We start from the raw sequence: 23,964 nt of genomic DNA, 5'->3' as shown, positions 1-23,964 counted from the left end.
CGCCCGGTTGCCAGCAGCCTGGCCAGGCACAGAAGCCCCAAGGTCTGGGATCAGTAATGCAGGTTCGATTTGATGTTGGGAAGGGCTTTGTCGCATTTCTGTGCCTCCAGATCCTCTGTCGCTGATCTGCCAACAGCTCCTTCTGCTCCCAAGGACAGCATACGATCGATACCTGAATCCTAGTGCCATTTCGTGAGCGCAGCTGCGCAAGTGTGTGAGCTCGTGGGGTTGCCATGGGTCTGGAAGAGGGACCCTTGGCCCAGGTGATTGGATGCACGCCATCCCCAAGTGAGGGCACGGGCCTGGCTCAACTGTTAAGATTATTTAGATAAGAACTTACAGCACCGGAGTGTGATTTGGGGGGAATTGAATCATAGCAGTAGCAAACACTTTCATGCCCACTGTGCACCAGGCTCTGTGACGTCATTACCAAGCCATGTCCTAGTGGCAGAAGGGGCAGGGCCTGGACGCAACCACTCTGGAATCAGAGTTACTGGCTGTGTCTCTCTGTCCCCCTGGACCCAGCTCCCTCATCTGTAAAGCTGGGATAATAATAGCTCTTGGACCATTGTGAGGATGTAGCCAGAGAATCTTGATGAGGCACTTAACACAAATAAAAGTATTCAATAAATGCCGGCTTTAAAAGTTATTTCTTGTTTTCAGCCTAACCCTGTATTACTTCTGTTTGTGGATGAGAAAAACAAGGCTCAGAAAGTGGGAGTGATTTGCCAGGAAGGGGCTGGCCAAGGTCACAGGCCCTGCCCTCTCCACTGAGCTGTGTCCCAGAAGGACGGATCCTGCCCTGCCTCTCCCGGGTAGAATAACCCCAAGGGTGCTCCTTCCGGTTCCTCAGTGGCAAGCCAGCCTTGGCCCCCCAGGGCCCGCTTGGGAGAACGGTGGCAGAGCAGCCCCTGATTGCTTTGGGGACTCGAAAATCCCCTGACTATTTTCAGCAAGAAGTGGAATAACCACTTTTCTGTGATTGCTAAGCTCCAACTTAAAGGACGGGCTTTGCTTCCCTTCCAGAGCCTTTCCCCGGGGCTGCCTCTCCCTGAGACACAGTGGCCACCTCGCAATCCTGGGCAGGGGTCTAAGAGCGGTGTGAGCCTCAGAGTTGGTATCTTGCTTCCCTTCCCAGGGGCCGTGGATGAGAACCTGTGCTTCCTACAGATTCCAGGCCCGCTTGCTTGTGAGCATGCGTGCTCGTGCATGTGTGTCCTCTCAATCAATCAATCAATAAAAATAACAACACCACGGCACCCGTGCCCTTAGTACTGTGTTGTCAGGAGGCAATGAGCTAGTGCGTGTAAACCCAGTGCCTGGCACGTGATAAGCATTCCAAAAACTTTAGCTCTGTGTGGGTGATTTTCACTCACCCCACCAGCGTGGGTGCTGACAGGGGACACTGGGCTGTACCGGCATCTGGAACTCTCCAACAGCTGATGAACCCGGGCTGATGGGCACCTTCCCTGAGGGGCGGGAAGGTGATTGCTTTCCCGAGAACCCGGCACATATCAGGCAGCTCTAGTTCTAGTTCTACTTCTAGCCTCTCCCCCTGCCAGTGGCACATTCTCTGCCCTCCCTTAAGATGCCGTCTTGGCTGGGCTTGTGCCCTGGCCTCCTAAGGGCTGGTTGACAAATTGGACACATTGAAGTGGCCTGGCCTTTAAGGGAGCCCTGCTAAGGCCATAATTGTCCCCAGGCAGGCTGCTATCAAAAAGAGAAACACTTAGTTTCTTCAGGGAGGCCTCTTAGGGCGGGAGCCCAGCTGGGGCTTCCCCTGGTCATGGGATAAGGGGAGCGTGCTCATTCACATGCCCAGCCCCACGCCACCCCCGAACAGTCCTGGACCCCGGAGGGAGATGACCAGCAGGGGCCGGCCGTGGGTCTCCGAATCCCTCATTTCCAAGTGGTTGAAGGAAGGGCCTGGAGTTGCTGAGTGGTAGCTGACTGGCAAGGGAGGGTCATTAGTGGCCCTTCTGGCTTCCCACATGCCGTGTCCAAGGGCTCTGCACCTCGAGACTGTGCGTGGTTTGCCGCTCTGAGGTCAGCCCACTCCCCCATTTCATAAGGGACGTAGTTATCAGGGGGCCTCTCCTCAGCCCCTGCTGTGGGATAGGGCACAGGGGAAGGCAGTAACCATCCTGGGCCGTGCTTTGAGCACGTGACCCTGCACGCAAATCCTCAGGGTCTCTGTCAAGTGCAGAATACGATTCAGCGAGGGCTGAGGTTATTATAGCCACGCATAACCTGGATGTGGGCATTAACCACAGCTCTGCTCACCCACCCTGGGGGCCGAGAAGTGGACAAGATGCAGCGGGTCCCCTCCCTTCGGTCTCAGGCCGCAACTGGAATGCCCAAGGCTGAGCACTGGAGCTATGGGGAGGCTCTTCTCCTTTCATGTCTGGAGGCTGGTGCTGGCTTCTGGCTGGGGTCCCCATTCTTCTCTGGGAGGGCCTCCCTGTGCCATCTTTCCCCAGAGTTAATCCGGGCTTCCTCCCAGCATAGTGGCTTACGAGGGGTGTCTAGGGGCACAGGTCCTGGGAGAGAGGCAGGTTGCGCTGTGTTCTCTTAATGCCCCAACCTCAGAAGGCACCAAGCAGCGCTCAGCTGGGCTCTGTTGTTCAGGGCGGGCACAAGCCCATGCCAGTTCATAGGGGAAGGCAGTCACTCTCACTCCTAGGGTTGCTCTAATAAATGAGCTCAAACTTAGTGCCTTAAAACCACATAAACTTTCTCTCGCCGTTCTGGAGGCCAGAAGTTGCAAATCGAGGTGCGTCAGCAGAGTCTCACTACCTCCCAAGGCTCGGGGGAGAAACTCTCTTGCCCTTTTCAGTTCTTGGGGGATCCTGGCCTCCTTGGTTTATGGCTGTGCCCCTCCAGGGTCTGCCTCCATCTTCACATGGTCTTCCTGCAGGTGTCCCTATGTCTCTGTGTCCTAGCTGTCCCTCTGCTTCCCCTTCTAAGGGTCCAGGCATCAGCTTTGGGGCCCACCCCAAATCCAAGACTGTCTCATCTTAGATCCTTGCCTGAATCACATCTGCAGAGACCCTGTTTCCAAATAAGGTGACATGTTCACAGGTACTAGGGGGTAAGTCCTGGGCTTATCTTTTGGGGGTACCGTCCACGCCAGACTCCTGAGAGGGAGGGGCAAGGTTCTGAGCGAGGACACGGGGTGTGGCTATTGCTGTGGCCGGGGGAGGGGGCACCACAGTCCCCCCAAGCAGATTTGGGATGGAGTCTGAGGTGCTGCGTATCTCACAAGCTCCTATGCTAGGTTGTGGAGCCCCACAGCCAACCCACGGAGCGCTGGGACGCAGAGTGCCGCTGTCAAATTGCTGACAGGCTAGCGGGAAGAGGGAAGAGTAAATAGCAAATGAGCTACCGTGCTTTGAATACTGATGCTGCCCAACACTAGAAAACATGTCCCACGCCCTGGGCACCTTAGATGTATGAGCTTTTTTCACAACCTCACAACAATCTTATGATAAGGATTCTTATCCTTGCTCACAGATGTGAGGCTCAGAGAGGTTAAACGACTTGCCCAAGGTCACACAGCCTGGAAGCTGTGAAGCCAGGACTCGAACCCAGGCAGACTGACTGAGAGTCTTTGTCCTTACCACCCCGCTACCTTCCCTGCACTGGGAGCTGAGGAAGGGGGGGCCCCGTCAATCCAGGGGAGGAGGACCAGTTGTGGCCGCAGAGAGAACTCTCCCACTCTAGCTGGATCCTGTTGGGTATTTGCTAGGTCAGCATGGACTTGCTAGGTGCGTGTAGGTGCACCTGACCCCGAAGCAGAAACCCAAAGACCCAGGCTTTCTGCCCTTGCTGAATGTGTGGTCTGGCCAGGGCGCTGACTGCAGGAGATTAGGCCAGGCAGAGGAGTGAAGGAAGGGATCTTCGGGGAGGGACCGACAGGAGCAAGGCACAGAGACCTGGGCTGGTGTGCTGCAAAGGGGCGGGGGTGGGGAGGAGGAGGATCAGACAGAAAGGAGAGTGGGGGCGAGGGGGCCATGGAGTAAGGCTCCAACAGCTTTGCGCAGACCTCAGCAGTTGGCTTAGACGAACCTAGATGTGCACGTAGCACTTGGGTTGAGTATCAAATCCAAAGTCAAGGAGCTGTTTGCTGTAAGGCAGACAAGAAGGCCTGAGCTTTCAGAGGCTCGGGTATCCCCAGATCTGGGTAGGGCTGTGTGCTGGAGCTAATACCCCAGATCCTTTGGGGAACTTTGTTGTTTTTTTTTTATTTTTTATTTTTTTTAGTTTTCTTTCTTTCTTTTCTTCCAGCTACTAGAGTAATAGATTCAATACATAACACGCACACGAACAGATGCAGAAAGTAGGACCAGATGTCCTGCCTCCTGAAGACAGCCTTTACTAGCATCTTTTATTTCTTTAAATATAATTCACATAACATAAAATCCACCCTTTATAGTGTACAAAGCCATGGGTTTTAGTATACTCACGAGGTTGTACAGTGATCACCACTGTCCAATTCCAGAATGTTTCCATCATCCCCCCTCAAAAAAAAAAAAAAAAAAAAAAAAAAAGAATCCGAGGGCTCCTGGACAGCTCAGTCAGTTGAGTGTCTGCCTTCAGCTCAGGTCATGATCTCAGGGTCCTGGGATCGAGCCCCACGACGGGCTCTCTGCTCAGGGGGCCTCTGCTTCTCCCTCTCCCTCTGTGCTTGCTTCTCTCTCTTCCCACTCTCAAGTAAATAAAGGATTTTTTTAAAAAATATCCTATACCCATTAAGCAGTCATTCCCCATTTCTGACTCTGTAGATTTGCCTCTTTGGGACATTTGATATCAATGAATCATAACGATGTGGCCTTTGTGTCTGGCTCACTTAGCATAATGTTGTCACACATCCCAGCAAATGCCTTTTTATGGCTGAGTATTATTCTGATATGCTGCCGAAACGCATTTGTCTGTCCGTGCCCGGGTCGGTAGACACTCGGGCTGTCTCCCTCTGTCTGCATCTCCGTTTGCATCTTCTTTCATCCCTTTCTCCGTACGCTTCTACTCGATCGATATCACACGGCACGTACTGTCGTGCGTCCCATATTTTTTTCGCTTGCATTCCCCCCCCCACCTCCACGCAATTAGGAACTTCCCAGAAGCACAATCTGTAATAGCTGTGTGATAATATTCCATCCTGTGGCTGAATTATAATTTACCTAACCATTCCTTTGAAGTTAGCTGTTTAGTTGTTTTCCATGGAAATAAGGTTTTGAAAGGAGCAACAAATGAGAGAAACCTCAGAGGATTTTTCCAGAAAAGCTTAAACCACCTCCAAGCCTATCTGTGCCAGCAGGCTGCTGAGCGAGCTCAGTCGGGGACCGGAATGATTTATCCAGAATTACTGAGAGACATGGGTTGGACTGGGTGGTCTAAAAAAGATTCTTCTCCGGGGTGGCAGAAGAGGCTTGCCGAGGGCCCGGCGCATTCTTCCCCAGACCCCCAAATATCAAGGGAGATACTTTGTCGTGCCCGCCCCATAATTTTTATTTTTTCCTTTCAGAATTGTTTTTCTTTCTTCCCTCAACAATATGGCCTTTAACATAAAATCTCAAAAGCATAGAAAAGGAATAAAGAGCTTGAAATGAAAATTGCCTGCCTTATCTCACCTGAGAACGATTCCAGAATATCAAGGACTTGTTTTTTAATTTCTGAGTACAGTCTAGTTCAATAAGTGATCAGGTTTTATCCTTTGGAAACTTAATTTCTCTAATTAGCAGAAAACCCTGGAGTTTGGCCTTTCGTAGTACATTTTCTTTGAGCATCTCCCAAGTAAAACGCTTTTTCTTGAGATGTAACTGACATATAGCATTGTGTATGTTTAAGGGCTATACGTTTTAGGAAAAAATTTTAAATAAAATCGCCCGGCCTTCACGATTCAGAGGCAGATCCTGTGAACATTTGGCATATTCCTTCCCTGCCTCCTTTTTTCTTTTTAAAGATTTTATTTATTTGACAGAGATCACAAGTAGGCAGAGAGGCAGGCAGAGAGAGGGGGGGAAGCAAGCTCCTTGCTGAGCAGAGAGCCCGATGCGGGGCTCGATCCCAGGACCCTGAGACCATGACCCGAGCCAAAGGCAGAGGCTTTAACCCACTGAGCCACCCAGGCGTCCCTCCCTGTCTCTTTAATACAGTTGAGGACCCCAAGAGATGGCCAGGTTAAGATACTAGCTTCACACCTGGACTCAGAAGTAAAGCACGTCCAGTGGAGAAGCTGTAGAAAATCCCGCAGTTCAGGAAAAACCACCACAACAATTTTGGTGTCCCTTCTGCTCACACGGATGAAAGTGGTTCCACAAAACTAGGATCGGATTATTTGCTTTTCCCCACCCTTGTGACGCTGAAGCATTCAGATTGTTCCATGTAGAAAGACCTTTGCAGAACAGTAGGCACAGAGGGGTGTTTATAGGATCTCATTTTTGGGTTTGTTTTTTTTTTTTAGAAGAAGGGAACTATAGTCCTCGGCCTGGGAGAAGGCACAAGCCCCCGTCACTGATGATTACTTTTTATTCTCAGTCTGAGGGCCTGAGATGGGGCTCGAAGCGGGTGGGGGGGGGCTTTAGGGAGCACCATTTGTACTGTTTTTATATACTTCGCCCCCCTTCTTTTTTTTTGCTGTTTGACAGTTTCCACTCTGTGTTTATATTGGTTTTGTAATTTTTAAAAAGTTTCGTTGGAAAAAATTAAAAATAATCTACAACATTTTTCTTTATGGTTTTACACTCTCCCTGCATTAGTTATATCATATGGTATTTGATGGATTGCTAAACATTTAGGAGGGAGTCCAAATTATTATTATTATTATTTTTATTGGTAATCTTTTTGTTTTGCCTACCCATGGTGATTTTTCTTGGGGTTAATTCCTAGATGTAAAGCTGCAAAGGTCTTGCATCATTTTGTCAAATATTTCTTAGCAAGTTTGAACCAAGGTGCCTCCAGCTGGCAAAGTGCCAGATGCCCTGTTAACCCTTCCTCCCCCAGCTGGGGTGGTAGAAACTTCTTAGTGTTCAGTTCTCTTTGGCTGAGTGCCTGCCGCCTTTCGAGGACCATCCATGTAGTAGGCAGAATAAAGAGCCCCAGGGATGTCTGCTTCCTATTCCCCAGAGCCTGTGACTATGTTAGGTTATAGGACAACGGGGAATGATGATTTCTCATCAGCTGACCTTCAGATAGAAGAGGGAGGGATCCTAAATGATCCAGGTGGGCCCAGTGGAGTCACGAGTGTTCTTAAAAGTTGGGGAGGAAATCAGAAGAGAGAACCAGAGAGATGGCCATGGGAGAAGGACTAGGCTGGAGGAGGCTGGGTCTGGAAATGGAGGAATGGGGCCACCAGCCAAGGAAGGAGGGTGGCCTTCAGAAGCTGGAAAAGACAAAGAAATGGATTGTGCCCTTGAGCGTCCAGGAAGGAACACAGCCCTGCTAACATCTTGATCTTAGCCCAGTGAGATCCATGTTGGACTTTGTGAGAACTGTAGGATAATATGTTTGTGAGCTTTTAAGCCGTTAACTTGGGAGTAAGTTTTTCACCTATAATTTGTATAGGAAACGAATACAGTGCATAAGTACCCCCAGCATCGCGCTGGCCCTTAGGAGATGATTGGTTCTCTTCCAGATGGCTCAGTGTTTACTCACTTGCCCAACCTTATGAGACATAAGAGTGGTCTTAGCATTGCCCCCATGTGTGCCCTGTGCAAAGCAAACCTCTTCGGCAGAGTGTCTGCTACTTTTTGTCTCTAAATTGAGGGGTTATAGGCAAAGGACTGTGTTACTTGGGTGATTTTCTTTTCTTTCTTTTTTTTTTTTTAAGATTTTATTTATTTGAGAGAGCAACAGAGAGAGCATGAGCAGGGGAGAGGGGCAGAGGGAGAAGCAGACTCCCCACCGAGCAGGGAGCCCGATTTGGGACTCGATCCTAGGACCCTGAGATCATGACTTGAGCCAAAGGCAGATGCTTAACAACCGGGTCACCCAGGCGCCCTGTGTTTCTTCTTCCGCTGGGTTCTGTTATCCATGGGACATGGGTTCATTTGTTTCTGCTGGCAATCAGTAGGGTTTCCCCCATCTTTGCTGATTTAATTTTACTTTTTGAGGAACTGAAATATCAAAGCTATACCCAAAGAGGTATACTCAGGGTACCCCTTCTTCCTGCCCACCATCCTTCCTACCCGTTCCCACCTGCTCCTAGGAGGTCGCTAACTCCTCCAAGCTGTGTTCTGTCGCTGTTTCTTTGTGCAAAAATAGGCAGATAACCACATACGTCCTGCTTTCTTATCCAAAAGGTAGGATGCTGTCAAGATTCTTTTGCACTTAAGTTTTTCCAGAATTGCTTAGCCTGGCAATCTCTGCATGTCAGCGCCCAAAGGTCCTTGTGCTTCTCTTCCACAGCTGCCTAGCCTCCCCGCCCCCCGCCCCCGGGCAGCTGCACCTGTGCCTCGTTCAGCCCCTCTCCTCTGTGCCCGCACTTCGACTGTTTTCAGTATTTCACAAAGACAGCGCTGCAAGCGTAACTATGTGCATGTGCATTTCCTCACTTTTGGAAGTGTGTCTTCAGGGTAAATTCTGGGTCAAATGGTAAATATATACGTAGTTTGTTCACTAGTGCTCAGTTGGGTGTTGCTTGACCTGCATTCCCCCTGCTCACAGGAGCAAGCCCAGCCGGTTCCCCACGGCTCACCGGACAGGTGCTGTTAGGTTTTTAACTGTTTCCAGTCCAATAGGTGTGAGGTTATATCTTTTTTTTTGTAATATATTAATTTAATTAATCTATTTGAGAGAGAGAGAAAGGTCAGGGGGAGCGTCAGGCAGAGGGAAAGGGAGAAGCAGGCTCCTCACAGAGCAGGGAGCCCGATGCGGGCTCCATCCCAGGATCCTGGTAGATCAGGACCCGAGCCAAAGGCAGATGCTTCACCGACTGAACCACCAAGCACTCCCAAGAGACTGTATTTTGATGTAGCTTTGTCTTACAGTTTTCTTTGTAAGTGACGTTAAACATCTTTTTTACGTAGGACTAAGGACCAGTTTTAATATCTGTAACTTGTTCATGTCTTTCATTGTTCTTCTGCAATGAGAATTTTGGATTTTCCCCCCAAAAATTTAAGAATTCTTTATATATAAGGGCTAATTAGCCCCTTATCTGTGATCTATATTACAGATGTTTCTTTTTCTCCCTGGTTGTTTTCTTTTTGACTTTGCTTTTGAAGCTGTCTTTTCAGTGTGGAAAGTTTTTTTTTTTTTAATCATCATTTGGTTTAATTATCAATCCCTTCTTTTGTGAATTCCGAGCTCTCTTTAGAAAACCTTTCCTTAATCTTAAGATACAGAACATTGTACCCACTTTTTTCCTTCTAATACCCCTGGTGCATTTTTCCCTTTAGAGCACTGATCTGTTTGTCATTTATTCTTCTTTAGGGTATGAGATATAGATCCAGTTTTCTCTCTTTTCCAATGGCGACATAATTTCCCGTACTAAGTATCAAAAAACCCAGCTTGGCCACGGAGATGTGCGATGTCACTTTTCTCATATACTCCCTCCCCTGTGTCCATGGGACTATTCCTGGTCTGCTCTCTTGTCTCTCTCTCTACTCAGGAGTCCGTGCCCCACCCTCTGAATTATAGAGGCTTAGAGCAGACTTTATCTGGCATGTGGTCTTATAGCTATCCTGTATCGGGTTTTCACAGCCATTTTTGCATTTTTTTTTTTACTGTAAAAATTAATAGACTCCTCTTTAGAGCAATTTCAGAGTAACAGAAAGACTGAGCAGAAAGTATGGCATTCCTGTATGTACCTCCCCTCCCAAGGCCTTCCCAGAACCACTCCCCCTATTATTAATATTTTAGGTGTGGCACACTTATTACAGGCCCCAGCCAATATTGATACAGTAGTACTGTTGTCATTGCTATTTAAATTCCTACTTTTTGAGGTGCCTGGGTGGCTCAGTTGGTTAGGCCTCTGCCTTGGGCTAAGGTCATGATCCTGGTGTCCTGGAATTGAGTCCCACATCGGGCTCCCTGCTCAGTGGAGAGTCTGCTTCCCCTCTGCCTTCCATTGCCCCTGCTTGTTCTCTCTTTCTCTCTCTCTGTCTCTCTCTGACATATAAATAATAAAATATTAAAAAAAAATTTTTTTAAATTCTTAGTTTACTTTAGGGTGCCCTCTGCCTGGCAAATCCCCAGTGTTTCCCTTATCATCCCTCTTTCCTTCTCTGGACCCCTGGCAACTCGGATCTTTATTCTGTCTCCATAGTTTGCCTTTTCCGGAATGTTCTAGAGTTGGAACGTTCAGTGTGTAGCCTTTTCACACTGAGTTACACACACTGAAGTTTCCTACAGGCTTATTTTTTTTTTTCACATGGTCTTTTATATCAGCTTCCCCAACAAATGCTTGTTTGTGTTGTGTCCTCCTTGGGATAATGTTCCACTTTCCGCTGAATGAGAACTGACATCCTAGGGATGCTGAATCCTTTCCAGGAACGGGGGAATTTTTTTCTGTCAAGTTCATTTTGAGTGTTTCAGGTTCTCATCACCTACGTGTTACATGCTTCTTGTTCTGTTTATTTTGAAATATCTCCTCTCTTCTGTTGCTATAAACAGGGCTTCCCCTGCCAGCACATGTGTGTGAAGGCTGTGGGCTTGAACTTGGCAACTCTGATTCTTGCAGGTCTGTGGAGCGGCCCGAAGCAGGTGATAGGGTTGGGTCCTGAGAGACCTCAGGCCTGTGACATCTCAAGTCCTTACCCCATGTTCTGTCTTCTAGAATGAGGGACTAAGTAAGTATGCACCATTTCCCACAGTGTAATTCCAGACGAAACCAAGTTGCGATATTTGTTTTTACCTCTTTGCCTTCCATTTGATTGAAAAAAAAAAAAAAAAAGGACGTTCTTTGCTGCCATGGTGTACAGGGCTGGCTGCAAGCGCCCAGCTCCCTACATGCCTGGTCTTGTCAAACTCAACCTTTACAGAAATGGGAAATGTCTCCTGCCTGTCGGCAGAAACCAAAAATGGCAAGAGACTAGCCTGCTTGTGTGTATGTTTGCTCATTGTTCACTGAACTGTTCACTCATTTGTTCACTGAGGCTGGCAGGCATTTGTCAGGTGCCTCTCACATGCCATGCAAGGCGGATGCAGCTCACTGGCCTGGATCTCCATCTCCGTGCTTACAGCTCAGCATGATCTCAAGCCCTCGTAAGAGCTGTGGGGCCTGCTGCCTTGTGCTCTGGGTGGGGACCAGATAGACCTGCCTTGGGAGGGATAGGTCAAAGAAGGCTTCCTGGAAGACGTGTCAATTGAGCAGAGATCTGAAGGTCAAATAAGAGTTTTTCAGGTAGGGAATGGAGGGGAAAAAATCTTTTGGGCAGAGAAACAGCATATGCAAAGGCCCTGAGGTGGCCAGAGGCTCCATCTGTTCATAGAACTGAGAGATAACAAGTGTGGATGGATCAGAAAATGCTGGGGGAGAGAAGTATGAGATGGATTAATGAGCTAAGACCCCTCTCAGGCTAGGTAAAAGATCTTAAAACTCAGGAGTTTTAAGGAAGGTATGAGAAGATCAGATTTGTAGTTTCAGTTGATCCCTTTGTGGGATCCTAGGTGGTTTATTCAGTGAATCGTCTGCCTTCAGCTCAGGTCACGATCCCATGGTCCCGGGATAGAGTCCTACATCCATCTCCACTCAGCGGGGAGTCTGCTTCTTCCTCTCCCTCTGCCCCTCCTCTCTGCTCATCTTGCTTTCTCTCTCAAATAAATAAAATGTTGAAAAAATAAAATTTAAATTGCTCCCTTTGCTACATAGAGAGGTATATTAGTTAGGGTTTCTCCAGAGAAACAGAACCAATAGGAGAGAGAGAGAAGTAGGCAGGGAGATAGGTAGGTAGGTAGATAGAGATGAAATTTATTATAGGAGTTCACCCATGTGATTCTGGGGACAGAGAAGTCCTACCACCTGCGACCTGCAAGCTGGAGACCCAGAAAAGCTGGTGGTGTCTTTCAGCTCTGCGGGCTGGGAACACCCAAAGGCCTGACCCGGGGGAGCAGATTGTGTGAGTCCAAGTCTGAAGACTGAAAAATCAGGGGCTGGTGATGTAAATCTTAGTCTGAGTCCTAAGGCCTGAGAACCAGCAGCTCTGCCTTCCAGAGGCAGGAGAAGATAGCTATCTCCGCTTCTGCAGAGAGTGGATTCTGCCTTTCTCTGCCTTCTTGTTCTCTTCAGGCCCTCAGTGGAGTGGCCACTGTTGCCCACATGACTGAGGGCAACCTTCATTACTCAGTCGACCAATCCAGATACTAATGTCTTCCTGAACACCCTCACAGACACGCCCGGAAAGAATGGTTTCCCAGCTATGTGGGCATCTGTGAGCCCAGGCAAGCTGACACATAAAATGACCCATCAGAGGAGAGTGTTAAAGAGGACGCTGACGGTGGAAGCAGGGAGGCAGGTTGGCAGCCATGACAGTCGTCCAGGCGAGGATCCTCGGTGGCCAGGACCTGGGCGCAGGCATGGAGACAGAGAGGAGCGAATGGATTAGAGACTGTTCTGGAGGGGAGGATGATGGGCCTATTAGGTTTGGAGGTTTGGGGACTGAGCGCTGGGGTGAGAGCCCTGGAGAAGGTCAGCACGAGCATGGAGAGCTGTCCCGTTCAATATGGCAGCCACCACATTCACGTGCCAGTGGAGACGAAGTTAGTGCAAGTAGGGAAATGCATTTTTATTTTTTATAAATTCTAAATTCAGGTAATTTAATTTAAATGATGGCTACTACATCAGACAGTCCAGATAGAGACTATTTGCATTATCGCAGGAAGTTCTTTTGGGCAGCAGTGGTTGCAAGTGCCTTTAAGTATCTGAGTGGAAACGTGGAGTGGACACATGTAAGTTTGGGGCTCAGAATAGCAGCTGGGCTGGGTTCAAATCCTGCTGTGCAGCTTGCCTGCTGGGCGTCCTTGGGCAAGTGACCTCACCTCTCCAGTCTTGCTACCCTCATCTAAAAAATAGGATATTCCATTCCATGCCTCGTGCGGTGCTGCGTAAGCCTAGAGCTCAGTTGTGGGAGGTAACTGGCCCTGAGAGGCGCTCAGTATGGGGTGGAAACCTGGTACACCCCCTGGGTCTGACCTTTGCGATTGATCTAATAGGTTTACTTGGATGAAAGAACTCCAGAGTGGTTTCTCCACCCTAGCTCTGACTTCGAAGCGGAGTAGGACCTTGGACGAGTCCTTTCTCCTTTCTGGCCTCTCTTTTCCCACTGGTGATGTGGGCTTAGAGCAGCCCCTCCTTGAGGTCTGGCCCACGTCCCAAAGAGAGTAAGCAGGTGCTAACAGCAGCTGAACTAGTGTCAGAAAAAGGTACCAGAAGGAGGTGGGGGACCTAAAGTCAGCATACATTGCCTTTGCCAGTTCCGTCCGTGGTATTTCTGGTGGGGGTCCTGCCTTATGAGAGCGCTAAACCAGAGGCTGGTGTGAAGAGCTCACCCCCCCGGCCCAGCCCGTGGCCCCAGCTTGCTTCAGGAGCCTTCTTACCATTTATGTTGATCCTTTTTTTTTCTTTTTTGTTTTGTTTTGTTTTGTTTTGTTTTTAATGTGGACAAGGTTTACTGACTTCTGAACTGTTGGAAAAAACTAATGTCTCATTAAAACTACATTGCTCACTTGTACCAAAAAAACCTCACCAAAGCCTATTCAAGTTTCATACCTGACATGGAAGACTATTAAAGATTCATAATTGCAATAAAATCCTTTAGTAGAATTTGAATTTTCATTGTGGTAATGCTACCATGGGGGAGGGGTCCTCTTTTGAAGCTACAAAAGCCATTTCAATAAAGGCTGGGGAAGGCAGTGAAGAAGGCCCCGAAAGTGCTTTCATGGACTGGGGGGGTTGTATCTTGCCCCGTGACTGGCACTGAGATGCATGGCCCAAGGGGTTGGACTCCTGTCTCCCAGTTCAGTACAGATTGAATTATTGGCAGGGCTCTCTACTGACTGCCTCTTGGAAGGGAACTCAGCTACTCCCATCCTACCATGAGTTCTTTTGGCTCATTTGTTTTCGGTTCCCTCCACCAGGCAGGAATAGAGCACCTACTGTGTGCATGGCACAAAGCGTGGGGCTGAGAGATGGGAGCCAGAAGGGTAGGCTGGTTTTTTCTTAAAGGAGCTGTGCCTGGCTTGAGCAGGGGTTCTGCTGGCTGGGAGAATGAAGGCCAAATCCCAGCTCTGCTCACTTCGCTTCCTGGCCTCAGTCTTCTCATCTGTAAAATGGGGTAATAGTAGGTACCTCGTGGAGGTGGTAAAAATGTGACCCATTTGAAGCTGAAGGCAGGGCCTGAGTAGGAGGCAGGTGAAAAGATAGGGTATGGTTTTGAGGGTCTCAGAGGAGGAGATCACTTGAGCCATGTTAGCATGGCTTCTCAAAAATGCAGCTAACATTTACTGAGCACTTACTGGATGCTATAGATACTGTTTCACCTGCTTTATACCTGTCCATTCAGTAAATGTTCACTGGGCATCTACTATGTGCCAGATGCTGTTTTAGGTGCTGGGGCTACAATGGCGAGTTAATAGTAAGTCATTCAGTCCTGAAACCCACAAGGGTAGGCACTGATGCTATCCCCACTTCCCAGCGAAGGTAACAGAGGCACAGAAAGGGTGGGGCAGTTAACCAGGGTCACACAGCTGGGGTCAGACCCTCTGAGTGTCCCAGATCTGAGCCTGTCACTTGATGGGCTGCGGATGACAGAGGGGTCTTTCCTCTCCGTTAAAATAAAGAGTGTTCCTGTGGTCCGCCCCCAGCTCCTCCATCACGGTGATTAATAGGACGCCCATGGTGACAAATAAAGTAAAGCCACCTTTATTCATTTATCCTTCCGTGTCCTCCCCATCGGCATCCTGTTTGCAAGCGGAGCAATACTGGAGACTCACTCACACTGCATCTGTCTCTCCTTTCTCCAGGGGATCGTGCCCTGCTGAGCTCAGGGTGGCGTGGGTGCCTTCTTGCTCTACGAGCCTCAGAGGCTGGGCTTTGCCGTGGTCTCGCTCTGTTGCCCTAGACACATCCCTGTGCGGACTGGGCCTCAGTCTCCCCATCTGTAGGAGACTTTGGGGGACCCTGGCGGTCGTAGCATCTTTGCCTTCCTACTCGTTGCCTTGTCTATGCACGTTGTCTAACTCCAGGCTAGCTGCAGGGAAAGGAACAAACACGTTGAATTCTTCGTCTTGAGGGGAAAGAGCTAAGTCGAGGCCTGTAAACATTGCCACCTCCAACTTCACATTGCCCAGACCCAGGGAAAGGGGCAGGTCGAGGGGTGGGGGAGGATGGGTGTCTCCCTTCCCTTCACCATTTACTGAATTGTCTCTCTCGAGCCAGGACATGGTGGGATAAAGGGGAGAGCTGCATGAAGAATGTGCAAACAGCTGGGCTCAAGCTCTGGCTCTGTTTTTCCCATCCTGTGTGACCTCGAGCAAATCACTTGACATCTCGGAACCTGTCCCCTCCATTGGGAAGGGAAGCGAGTGAAAAGCTGTCAGAAGCCTCTCTTGTGCTGGTGGTCCCATGGGATTCTTGTGGCCTCCCAGGCCTTGCTGGTAGTAGCATGGAGCCCGTTTTACAGACAGAACACCAAGACTCGGAGTGTGCTCAAGAGCAGAGCAGGGCCACACTGCCCCTACTTCCCGGTTGCCTGCCTGGCTGCAGAACCAAAGGCTTCTTTCTGATGCACCGTAGGGACGGGACTCCTCACCCCGCAGGCCACACGGGGCTCTGATCAGCGGGGAGACATCGGGTTTGTTTGTTGGGGCTTGTGGACTCTGAATGGCGGTGAGCGTGCAGACCCCCATTCCGGCGAGCAGAGGGGAGAACCGGACTCGGAGAGCCAGGAGCGTCTCAGACCAACTCCAATGCTGTGCGCGGCTGTGTGGGGGCCCAAAGCCAACCCTGTCTAGAACCTGGGTTTTAAAACAGATGCTGGGAGAAGGAGAAAGGAGAAGATTGGAAGGAGATTGAGAAGATGGGCTCACGTACCCCCGTTCAAAGCAGGTTTCCCAAGCATGACTTCTGTTTCAGGCCCGCTCCCCAGGTGGGCTGCACACGAACCCCACATTGCCTCCCACAAATCCAGCAGAGATGTACTTATTCAGCAGGCGTGAAGGGAAACTGAGGAGCCCAGCAGCCTTGTGGCTTCGGGGCCGTTAGCGCTGAGCACAGGGCCCGAGCAGGAGGCGTGCCTAATTCACGAGCTTGCGGACATGCCCGCAGCAGGCTCCCGGCCCGAGACCATAACGGGAGTTTGGAAACCACTGTGCCCCCCACCAAAAAAAAAAAAAAAAAAAAAAAAAAAACCATTGCCCCTCACAGTTACTGACACCGCCCCACCCCAGGTTGTCAGATTTAGCAAATCCAAATACAGGTGTCCTTTTAAGTTCCAAGTAAACAACGGATACTCCATTTAGTGTACCTCCGTGTGGGGCGGTATTTGAACGTTCCCTGCCCAGCCTCTTTGGGGGGCCAGGTAGATGCTGGTGGAATTGAGCTGTCCCTCCCCCGGCTTCCCCACCTCCCACCCTCCAGGGCCTGGAGGGAGAGGCTTGCACCCCAGAGGGTGCCCTGACATATCGGGTCTCTCAGATGCTGGTTCCTTTCATTAAACTGCTGGGATGGAAATAAAGTGTGTGGGGAAGGTTAAAATTGATTCCCTTCGCTTAACAAAAGCCAAAGCTCTTGGGAGAGATGCGGAGGAAGCAGAGGCCCTGAGCAGACGGGGTGGGGTGGGGCGGGGGGGTGGGTTGCGGGCTGGCTGCAGCCCGGAGCTGTGGGGGCTGCGGGGCCGCAGAGTGGGCTTGGGCCAGGCAGAGCGCAGAAGCCCCTGGCACACGGGAGGCCGTGTCCTGATGGGGGTGCAGGGGGCCTGGCAGGAGGTGCCCTCCACCCTCAGCACAGAAGAGATCCCGGCTCAGGGATCTCGGTGTGAGGAAGAGGAGGAGACCCAGGTTGGGGGGCCACGGGGGTGTGGAGGGTGAAGACTGGGTGAGACCTCCTGAAGGGTTACCAGGGGGAATAAAGGCAGAGTTGATGATGGGGCAAGTTTTCAGATCTGGGTGCCGTGGACAGGACTAGGAGCGATGGCAGGATAGTGGCTTTTGGACATGCTGGGTCTGAAGTGATGCCATGTGTCCCCAGGCAGAGCTCCTAAAAACAGCTCAGTAGCAGAAAGCAGGAGGGCTGTGGGGCCGTGCTGACCTGGGTCTGTCTCCTAGCTGTCCTTTTCACTGGCTCTGTGACCGCACACTATTCACTTAACCTCTCTGAGCCTCCATTTTCTCTCTGGCAGAGTGGAGAGCAAAGATACCTCCTTTGCAGGATGTTGAGGCTATCAAATAAGGAAAAAATACATGTAAAGGGACAAACCAGGTACTCAGCACACATTCAGTGTCCAGTAATAGTGGCTTGAAACGTGGGGCCCCGGGCTGGTATCATGTTTTGGTCCCCACTGGGCTGCGGCAGAGATGCTCCTGGTGCAAGGAACAGGGGTCTGACTTCTCATTCATGCAATGGATTTTTGTGGAGTTCCCACTGTGTGCCGGGCCCTGGGACGCAGTGTGGGAAAACCCAATCACAGCATAAATCTCAGCCCCCTCACGAGCGCGGGCAGCATGAGAGCAGAATCAGGGCTGTCGTGCCCAGCATGGCATCCCAGCCCGGAGCGGGCACCTGCTAGGTGTGCGGTTAATGTTGCGTGGGCGAGGGGAGACACGAAGTCTGAGTTTGCTTTCTTTACTGGAAATTCCCCCACCTGCCGGCGAGCCCTAAAGGAAAGAAGAGCAACTGGGGACCAGGGTTCTGAATCTCCATCTCATCCACACATCTTCATTCATATGTTCTTTCTTCCAAATACCCCTGTGGCTCACCTTTTCCAAATTCTGCTTTGGAAAAAATGCTGGGAAAACCCTCTGGGGGTTGCTCCTGAGCCATCGGCAGGCTGGGAAGCTGGGGAGAAGGAAAAGCAGGCAGGGACGACTGGCATTATGAGGCTACCCTTCAAGGCCACAGTGGGGAGAAGCCCTGGGCAGCCCCTTCCCTGCCTCGAGCTCAGTGCCCCCTCCTGGAAGAGCAAGGAAGAGAAGCAGACCCTCCTCCGAGTGGAACCATGCTGGCAGTCTGTCAGACGCCCCGTCTCACTCTGAGGCATCCTCCCTTCCAGCCTCGTGTAATTCTGTCACAGTTTTATTTTTATGGGAAGGCTACTTTTTTCCTTTTATTTTTTCATCCTTTCACTTAAAAAAAAAAGTGTTTTTACGTTATAATAAAACAATAAAAAAATTACAATAAAACTGCCTGAAAATTGCAAGAATCCAGGTGATATGTTATTGCTTTATTGGGAGACCAGTTTTCTCACTTTCTGCTTCTTTCCTTGAGTCAATGAAAATATTGTTTGTATTTTAAGGAGATATTTTACCGCATGCTTGCGGTAAAAATCTCAACCCTGTAGAAGCATAAAAGGGCCATAATGGAAGCACACCTTCCCATCTCTCCCCTTGCCCTCAGCCACTCCCAACAAGTTGCTCCCAGATGGCTGTTGCTGTCTAGATAAGGGGACCCTTGGGGAATCTTGTTGTAGACCCACCTCTCTAAACCACTGCTAGGCTGAGGGGAAGTGGCCCTTTTTAGTAACAGGAGCAGGGGCTCAGGCTCAGGACTGGAAGGTTGGCTCTGCCATTGGCTTGCTCTGTGACCCGCAGGCATCCGCATAACCTCTCTGAGCCTCAGTGACCTTCTCAGCAGGCTGGGATCAGGGCTCTAAAGCCCTGGGCATGAGTCGGTGTCCTGCATGCCCCCCAGGTGACTGTGTCATTTGGTGGTCTCTGCAGGTTGGGGACCAGATTCTGGAGGTGAACGGGCGGAGCTTTCTCAACATCCTGCACGACGAGGCGGTCAGGCTGCTCAAGTCTTCACAGCACCTCATCCTGACGGTGAAGGACGTCGGGAGGCTGCCCCACGCCCGCACCACAGTGGATGAGACCAAGTGGATTGCCAGTTCCCGGATTGGGGACACCAGCACGAACTTGGCAGGGTCTGGCTGCACCCCTCACTCCGGGCCCCAGGATCGCAGGGCCGTCTCTGAAAGCCAGTGATGCCCCCTCCCGTCCCCTCACCACTCCCGGATCTGTAACGATTCTGAGAGCCTGCGGTCCCCATCCCAAGGTCCCTTGCAATTGTGGACATGACCTCGGACACATCCCTTCTCCTCTCCAGGCCTGTTCCCCATGGGAATCTGAGCTGCACCATCACCTTCTCTAGCTCTTTATCTCGCGCAAATCAGTTAACTTAATCTTGGGCCCTTAGGTCCTTTGTCTGGAAGTGGGGCTCCTCACCCAGGCCCCCATCCAACTCTGGGGATGAGGACCCTGTGAGTTCCCTGAGGAAAAGGGTCTTGGGAGTCATGAAGCGGCTACAGCTGCTGACGGCTGCAGTGGTGCTGAGAGTGTCTTGCGTCCCCTTTGGATTTCCAGCAGGCGTCTCAGCCTGGTTGGCGGCCTCCCGGGCCAGATCCACCCAGAGCATCCCTCTCCCTTCCTTGCCTCCCGCTCTCCCCTCTCGCCAGCGCGGTATCATAAATGTTTTAGTTAAATTCCAGCATTTAAAAAGGCATCAAGTTTCCCATGGAAAGAAAAGAAAAACAAAAAACAAACCTGGCTTTCTGGCTGCTGCTTTAAAATAAGGAATTCTGGTGGCTTAAACGCATGTTTTTCAAGAAATTGGGCTGGAGCTGAGCTGCACCTGCCAGTTGCCGCCCTGCGTCTCCAGTTTGCCCCGGTCTTCCCCCTCCCTAGGGTTGGCCAGACCCCGAGGTCACGGGTTATTGTCTCCTGTCCTGGTGTTACCTGCCTGGGCCTGTAGGGTTGGAAGCAAGTGCGTGAGTGGAGAAGTGCTGCCCACAGGCTCCACTGGGAGGCCAGAAGCCGCTCAGCTGTCCAGGTGGTCACGTCCCCTTGAGCTGCCCCAGTGGGGTGAGGCCAGGGCTCTCTCCTGCTCCAGATCAGCCTCTCCCTTGCTCGCGTCCATCCGAATTGCTCAGTCACGCCGCTGAACACATTCATCTTTCTCCATAGATGTCCTGGGGATCTTCCCACGGAAGGGACAAACAAGGTAGGGCGGTCCCCATCCATGGCTATCTTTGGCTTCATACATCCCCGTGGGGGCAGTGAGGGGGTTGCAGACCCGCTCATGTGCATGATCTCCTTTTGTTTGGGCAGTCCACTGACTGTCCATCCGTCCTTCATTCCGCACACATCTGTGGGCACCACCCCTGGCCCTGGGGATGATGGCACTGAACAGAACCGATCAGATCCCTGCCCCTGTGGAGATTATGCCTAGTGAAGGAGACACACAGAAAAACAAACCTGCCCACCTCTCTATTCACAGAAGATGTTTGGTGCCACCAGGCCAGGCTGGAGAGTCTCAGAGAGCGCAACCGATGAGACATCTGATTTAGGCGGGGTGAGAGGCAGAGGGGAGGGTGGAGGCTCTCTGACTTGGTGACATGATGCTGGGGGCTGGGCACTGAGTGTTAAAAAGAATTAACCACATTGGAGTCTGGTGCGGGGTGGGAAGGGATGGTCTAGTCGGAGGGCATAGCCTGTGCAAGAGCCCTGCAGCGGCAAGGAGAGCATGGGGGTGGGGGGAGGGGCAGTGAGCGAGCAGGACCTGGGAACAGAGTGACAACAGGTGGGATCACTGGGTCACACGGGGCTTTGTGGGCTGCCTAAGAGATTTGACTTCTGACCTAAAACAGTGGGAGACTATGGGGGAGATGTCTGTTTTTACCAGATCATCTCAGCAGCTCTGCGTAGGTGATGGGAGACACAGAGTGGACACCAACAGCATCTTAGCCACAGCCCGGATGATGCCAGAGGCAGTGGCGGGGAGAGGGAGGAGGGTGTGTGGATCTGTGCTCCGTCTCAGAAGTAAAGTTGCCATTACTCCCGATTTACCAAGGGAGGCTCTGAAACCTAGAGAATAAATCGGAAACCATAACAAGACCGCTCAACTCTGAACAGTTACGGGAGCTGAGGCGAGGACACGTGAAAGCGCTGTGGAGGGCGTGAAGCCCTTTGCGACCGCCCGCACGAGGCCGCACAGCCTGAAATGGACCCGGGCCCCCCTGCGGGTGCATGGCGCAGACCAAGGCCACAGAGGGGACCCCCCAACCCCAGCCTGCCCGCGCTGTGGTCACTGGCATGGCCCTGCCACGTGACCCCAGAGCCCTTCGGAATTCCCGGCCACCTGTCTTCCTGTCTTCCAGCTGGGATTCTACAAGGGGCCAGCCGGCTCCCAGGTGACCCTGAGCAGCCTGGGGAACCAGATGCGCCTGCTGCTGGAGGAGCAGGCCCGGCACTTGCTGAATGAGCAGGAACAAGCCACCATGGCCTACTATCTGGACGAGTACCGCGGCGGCAGCGTCTCCGTGGAGGCCCTGGTCACGGCCCTATTTGAGCTGCTCAACACCCATGCCAAGGTGACCCGAGCCCCTCGGAGGGCAAGGCGGCGGTTCCCGAGGGCTCTGCCTCCTCCCTGTGTCCCCCACTCCTTTCCTGCGCACCTGCAAAGAGTCAGGCGGAAGTGGCCCTGGGCGGAGACCGGTGACCGGGGTGCCCCCGTCCCAGGGAAGGCAGCCCCCAAACTCCTGGGGAAATCATCTATTGAAGTCCCCTGTGATGTGGGCCCTAGCAACGTGGCTGTGGATGCTGAGCATACATCTAGAATCATCTGGATTGCTCTTCAAAGTGATGCCCAGGCCTCGCCCCAGGCCAGGGAACGCCACACATCTGTGGGTGGGAGCCTGCCACAAGACCCCGGTGCTGGCCACTTTGAGAGCCAGGCTGGAGGAAGTCTAGGGTCCAGAAGCTGCACAAAGGAAGAAGGGATTAAACCTCTTGGGAGCAGTGGTGTGTGGGAAGGTTTAATAGAGGAAACGGGATTTTCGGAGAAGGAGGGAAGGCCATTCTAGGTGGGAGGACAGCCACAGGCCTCCTGGAGTGTTCGGGGAGCTGCAGTCGTGTGTACTGGCTGAGATGCCAGCGAGGACGGCGAGAGGGAAGCAGGTGTCAGATGAGGCTGGCCCAGCTTCCGGGCTGTGGCGGTGCTTGGACTTCCCCTAGGACGGTGGGGAGCCCCGGGGGGTTAAGGAGGGAGAGGCCAGAGGTCAAGTCGGTACACGGGTGATTTGGCGTAGCAGGGGATGGGTCCCTCCACTGGTGGACTTCCGGCTGAGTGCCCTCTTTGTCCCCCTCCCCAGTTCTCGCTCCTGTCTGAGGTGAGAGGCACCATCTCGCCGCAAGACCTGGACCGCTTCGACCACCTGGTGCTGAGGCGGGAGATCGAGTCCATGAAGGCCCGGCAGCCCCCGGGCCCTGGGGCCGGGGACACCTACTCCATGGTCTCCTACAGCGACACGGGCTCATCCACAGGCAGCCATGGCACCTCCACTACCGTCAGCTCGGCCAGGGTGAGCTGCCCCTGCCCCGTCCCTGGCTTTGCGGCCAACGGGGGTGGGGCGTCAAGGTCCAGCCTTTGCCGTGAGACGGATCTAGGCGTGAATCTCAGTACCGCCCCTTACCAGCTCTGTCCCTTGCCTTTCTGAGCTTCAGTTTCTTCCGTTGGAAAAACCTTATTGTTGTCGAATGCCTGATGCGTGCCCAGCAAGGCGCTAGGAGACAGCTAGTGAACAAGGCAGATGTGGCCCTGCCTCTTGGGCTCCCGGTCTGTGGAGGGGTGGGCTCGGGGAGAAAGGTGAAAAACACAGGTAATAAGACAAAGAGAAAAAACAGTAACAATCCATGGGAGGACCCCACCAGAAGCCATGGCTGTGCCTTCATGGGGTCGTCATGATGGGATCTTCCCCGAGAAACCCCCTCTTGTCTTTACAGCCCCCCGACTTTCTCCCAGACTCCCCAGCCTCCCCCGAAAAGCATGCGGTCCCTCCTGGGTTCTGCCCCCCAGGATGCTCAGAAGCAAATTAATCCCAGGAGACCTTCGCAAAGAAGGAGCAAAGGAAATGCCTTGCGGCTTGGTTGGGGAACCAGTTATCCCCGTCCGTGTGGCAGGAAGAGCCGGGGTGGAGGTGAGGAGAGCGGGCCTGTCTCACGCCCTACGCTCCCGTCTTTAGATCGTTCATCATCACCACTCTCCAGGGGAAAGGGCAGGGCAGAGCCGTATTTCTCAAGCCCTGCTGCTCCCAGATGCTGAACTGGGACACCTTACAGGGGGAATCTCAGTAGACTAGGGGCAGATGCACTTAGTTGTCCAGCTGCAGCAGCAGAGCTCCGGGGACACGGTGGTGTCTGAGGATGCCAGCCGGGGGTTAGTGGGCACCAGTGAGCTTGTGGCCGGCAGGAAACAGCCCTGGGGCAGCGCCCTTGCCTTTGCAGACAGCTTGCGTCTCTTCTTAGCTCTGGGGAGATGAGTTTCTGGGGAACTTCTATGTCTCTGTCTTCCACCCCTACTGTTCTGAGTCCCCTTCCTCTGCAGGAGTCCTTGTCCCTTCCCGGGGGGCCCAGGCAGCTGCCAGGCATTCCTCTAGGGCTCTGGCTGCAGTGGAGACCACGTCATGCTTCGGGGGACAGGCAGGTCACCTCTGGAGCAGGCCAGAGGGTGCTCCCCACCTGGGGCTGTGTGTTTGGCTCTGTGGTGGCACGCAGGTGATGAGCTGACTTCAGGCTGCAGGGATCTGGCCCGAGGGGCCATTTCTCTCAGGGTCCGGCTCCACTGAGACTGGCCTTGGACATGCCCACGTGGGTCTTCAGGAGCCATAAGCCACTGCTTTGAAACCTGGGGGACGGCAGGCTGTAATTCTGGAATGGTCTCTCTAGAATCGGGGATGAGAGATCCAGTGGGGGGATGGGGTGTGTTCTAGCTTGAGAGGGAGGAGATTTAAGTCTAACCCCCAGCTTCTCTGAACCTCA

The 23,964-nt window shown here is 52.0% G+C and overlaps 1 protein-coding gene across 2 annotated transcripts in view; it reads left to right on the top strand.

The window, feature by feature from the left end:
• WHRN (whirlin) overlaps positions 1 to 23,964 on the top strand; it is an 85,966-nt gene that overhangs the window by 45,652 nt on the left and 16,350 nt on the right. For both annotated transcript variants that reach the window (XM_032865694.1, XM_032865693.1), the window contains exons 4-7: positions 18,871 to 19,073; positions 20,113 to 20,149; positions 21,306 to 21,518; positions 22,299 to 22,508. In XM_032865694.1, the coding sequence (XP_032721585.1) occupies positions 18,871 to 19,073; positions 20,113 to 20,149; positions 21,306 to 21,518; positions 22,299 to 22,508 (663 nt within the window). The remainder of the gene's footprint in view (positions 1 to 18,870; positions 19,074 to 20,112; positions 20,150 to 21,305; positions 21,519 to 22,298; positions 22,509 to 23,964) is intronic.

Source organism: Lontra canadensis, unplaced genomic scaffold (assembly GCF_010015895.1).
Source record: "Lontra canadensis isolate GAN:19392208 unplaced genomic scaffold, GSC_riverotter_1.0 scaffold30, whole genome shotgun sequence".
Taxonomy (NCBI): domain Eukaryota; kingdom Metazoa; phylum Chordata; class Mammalia; order Carnivora; family Mustelidae; genus Lontra; species Lontra canadensis.
This window is presented reverse-complemented; position numbering and strand designations above follow the sequence as displayed.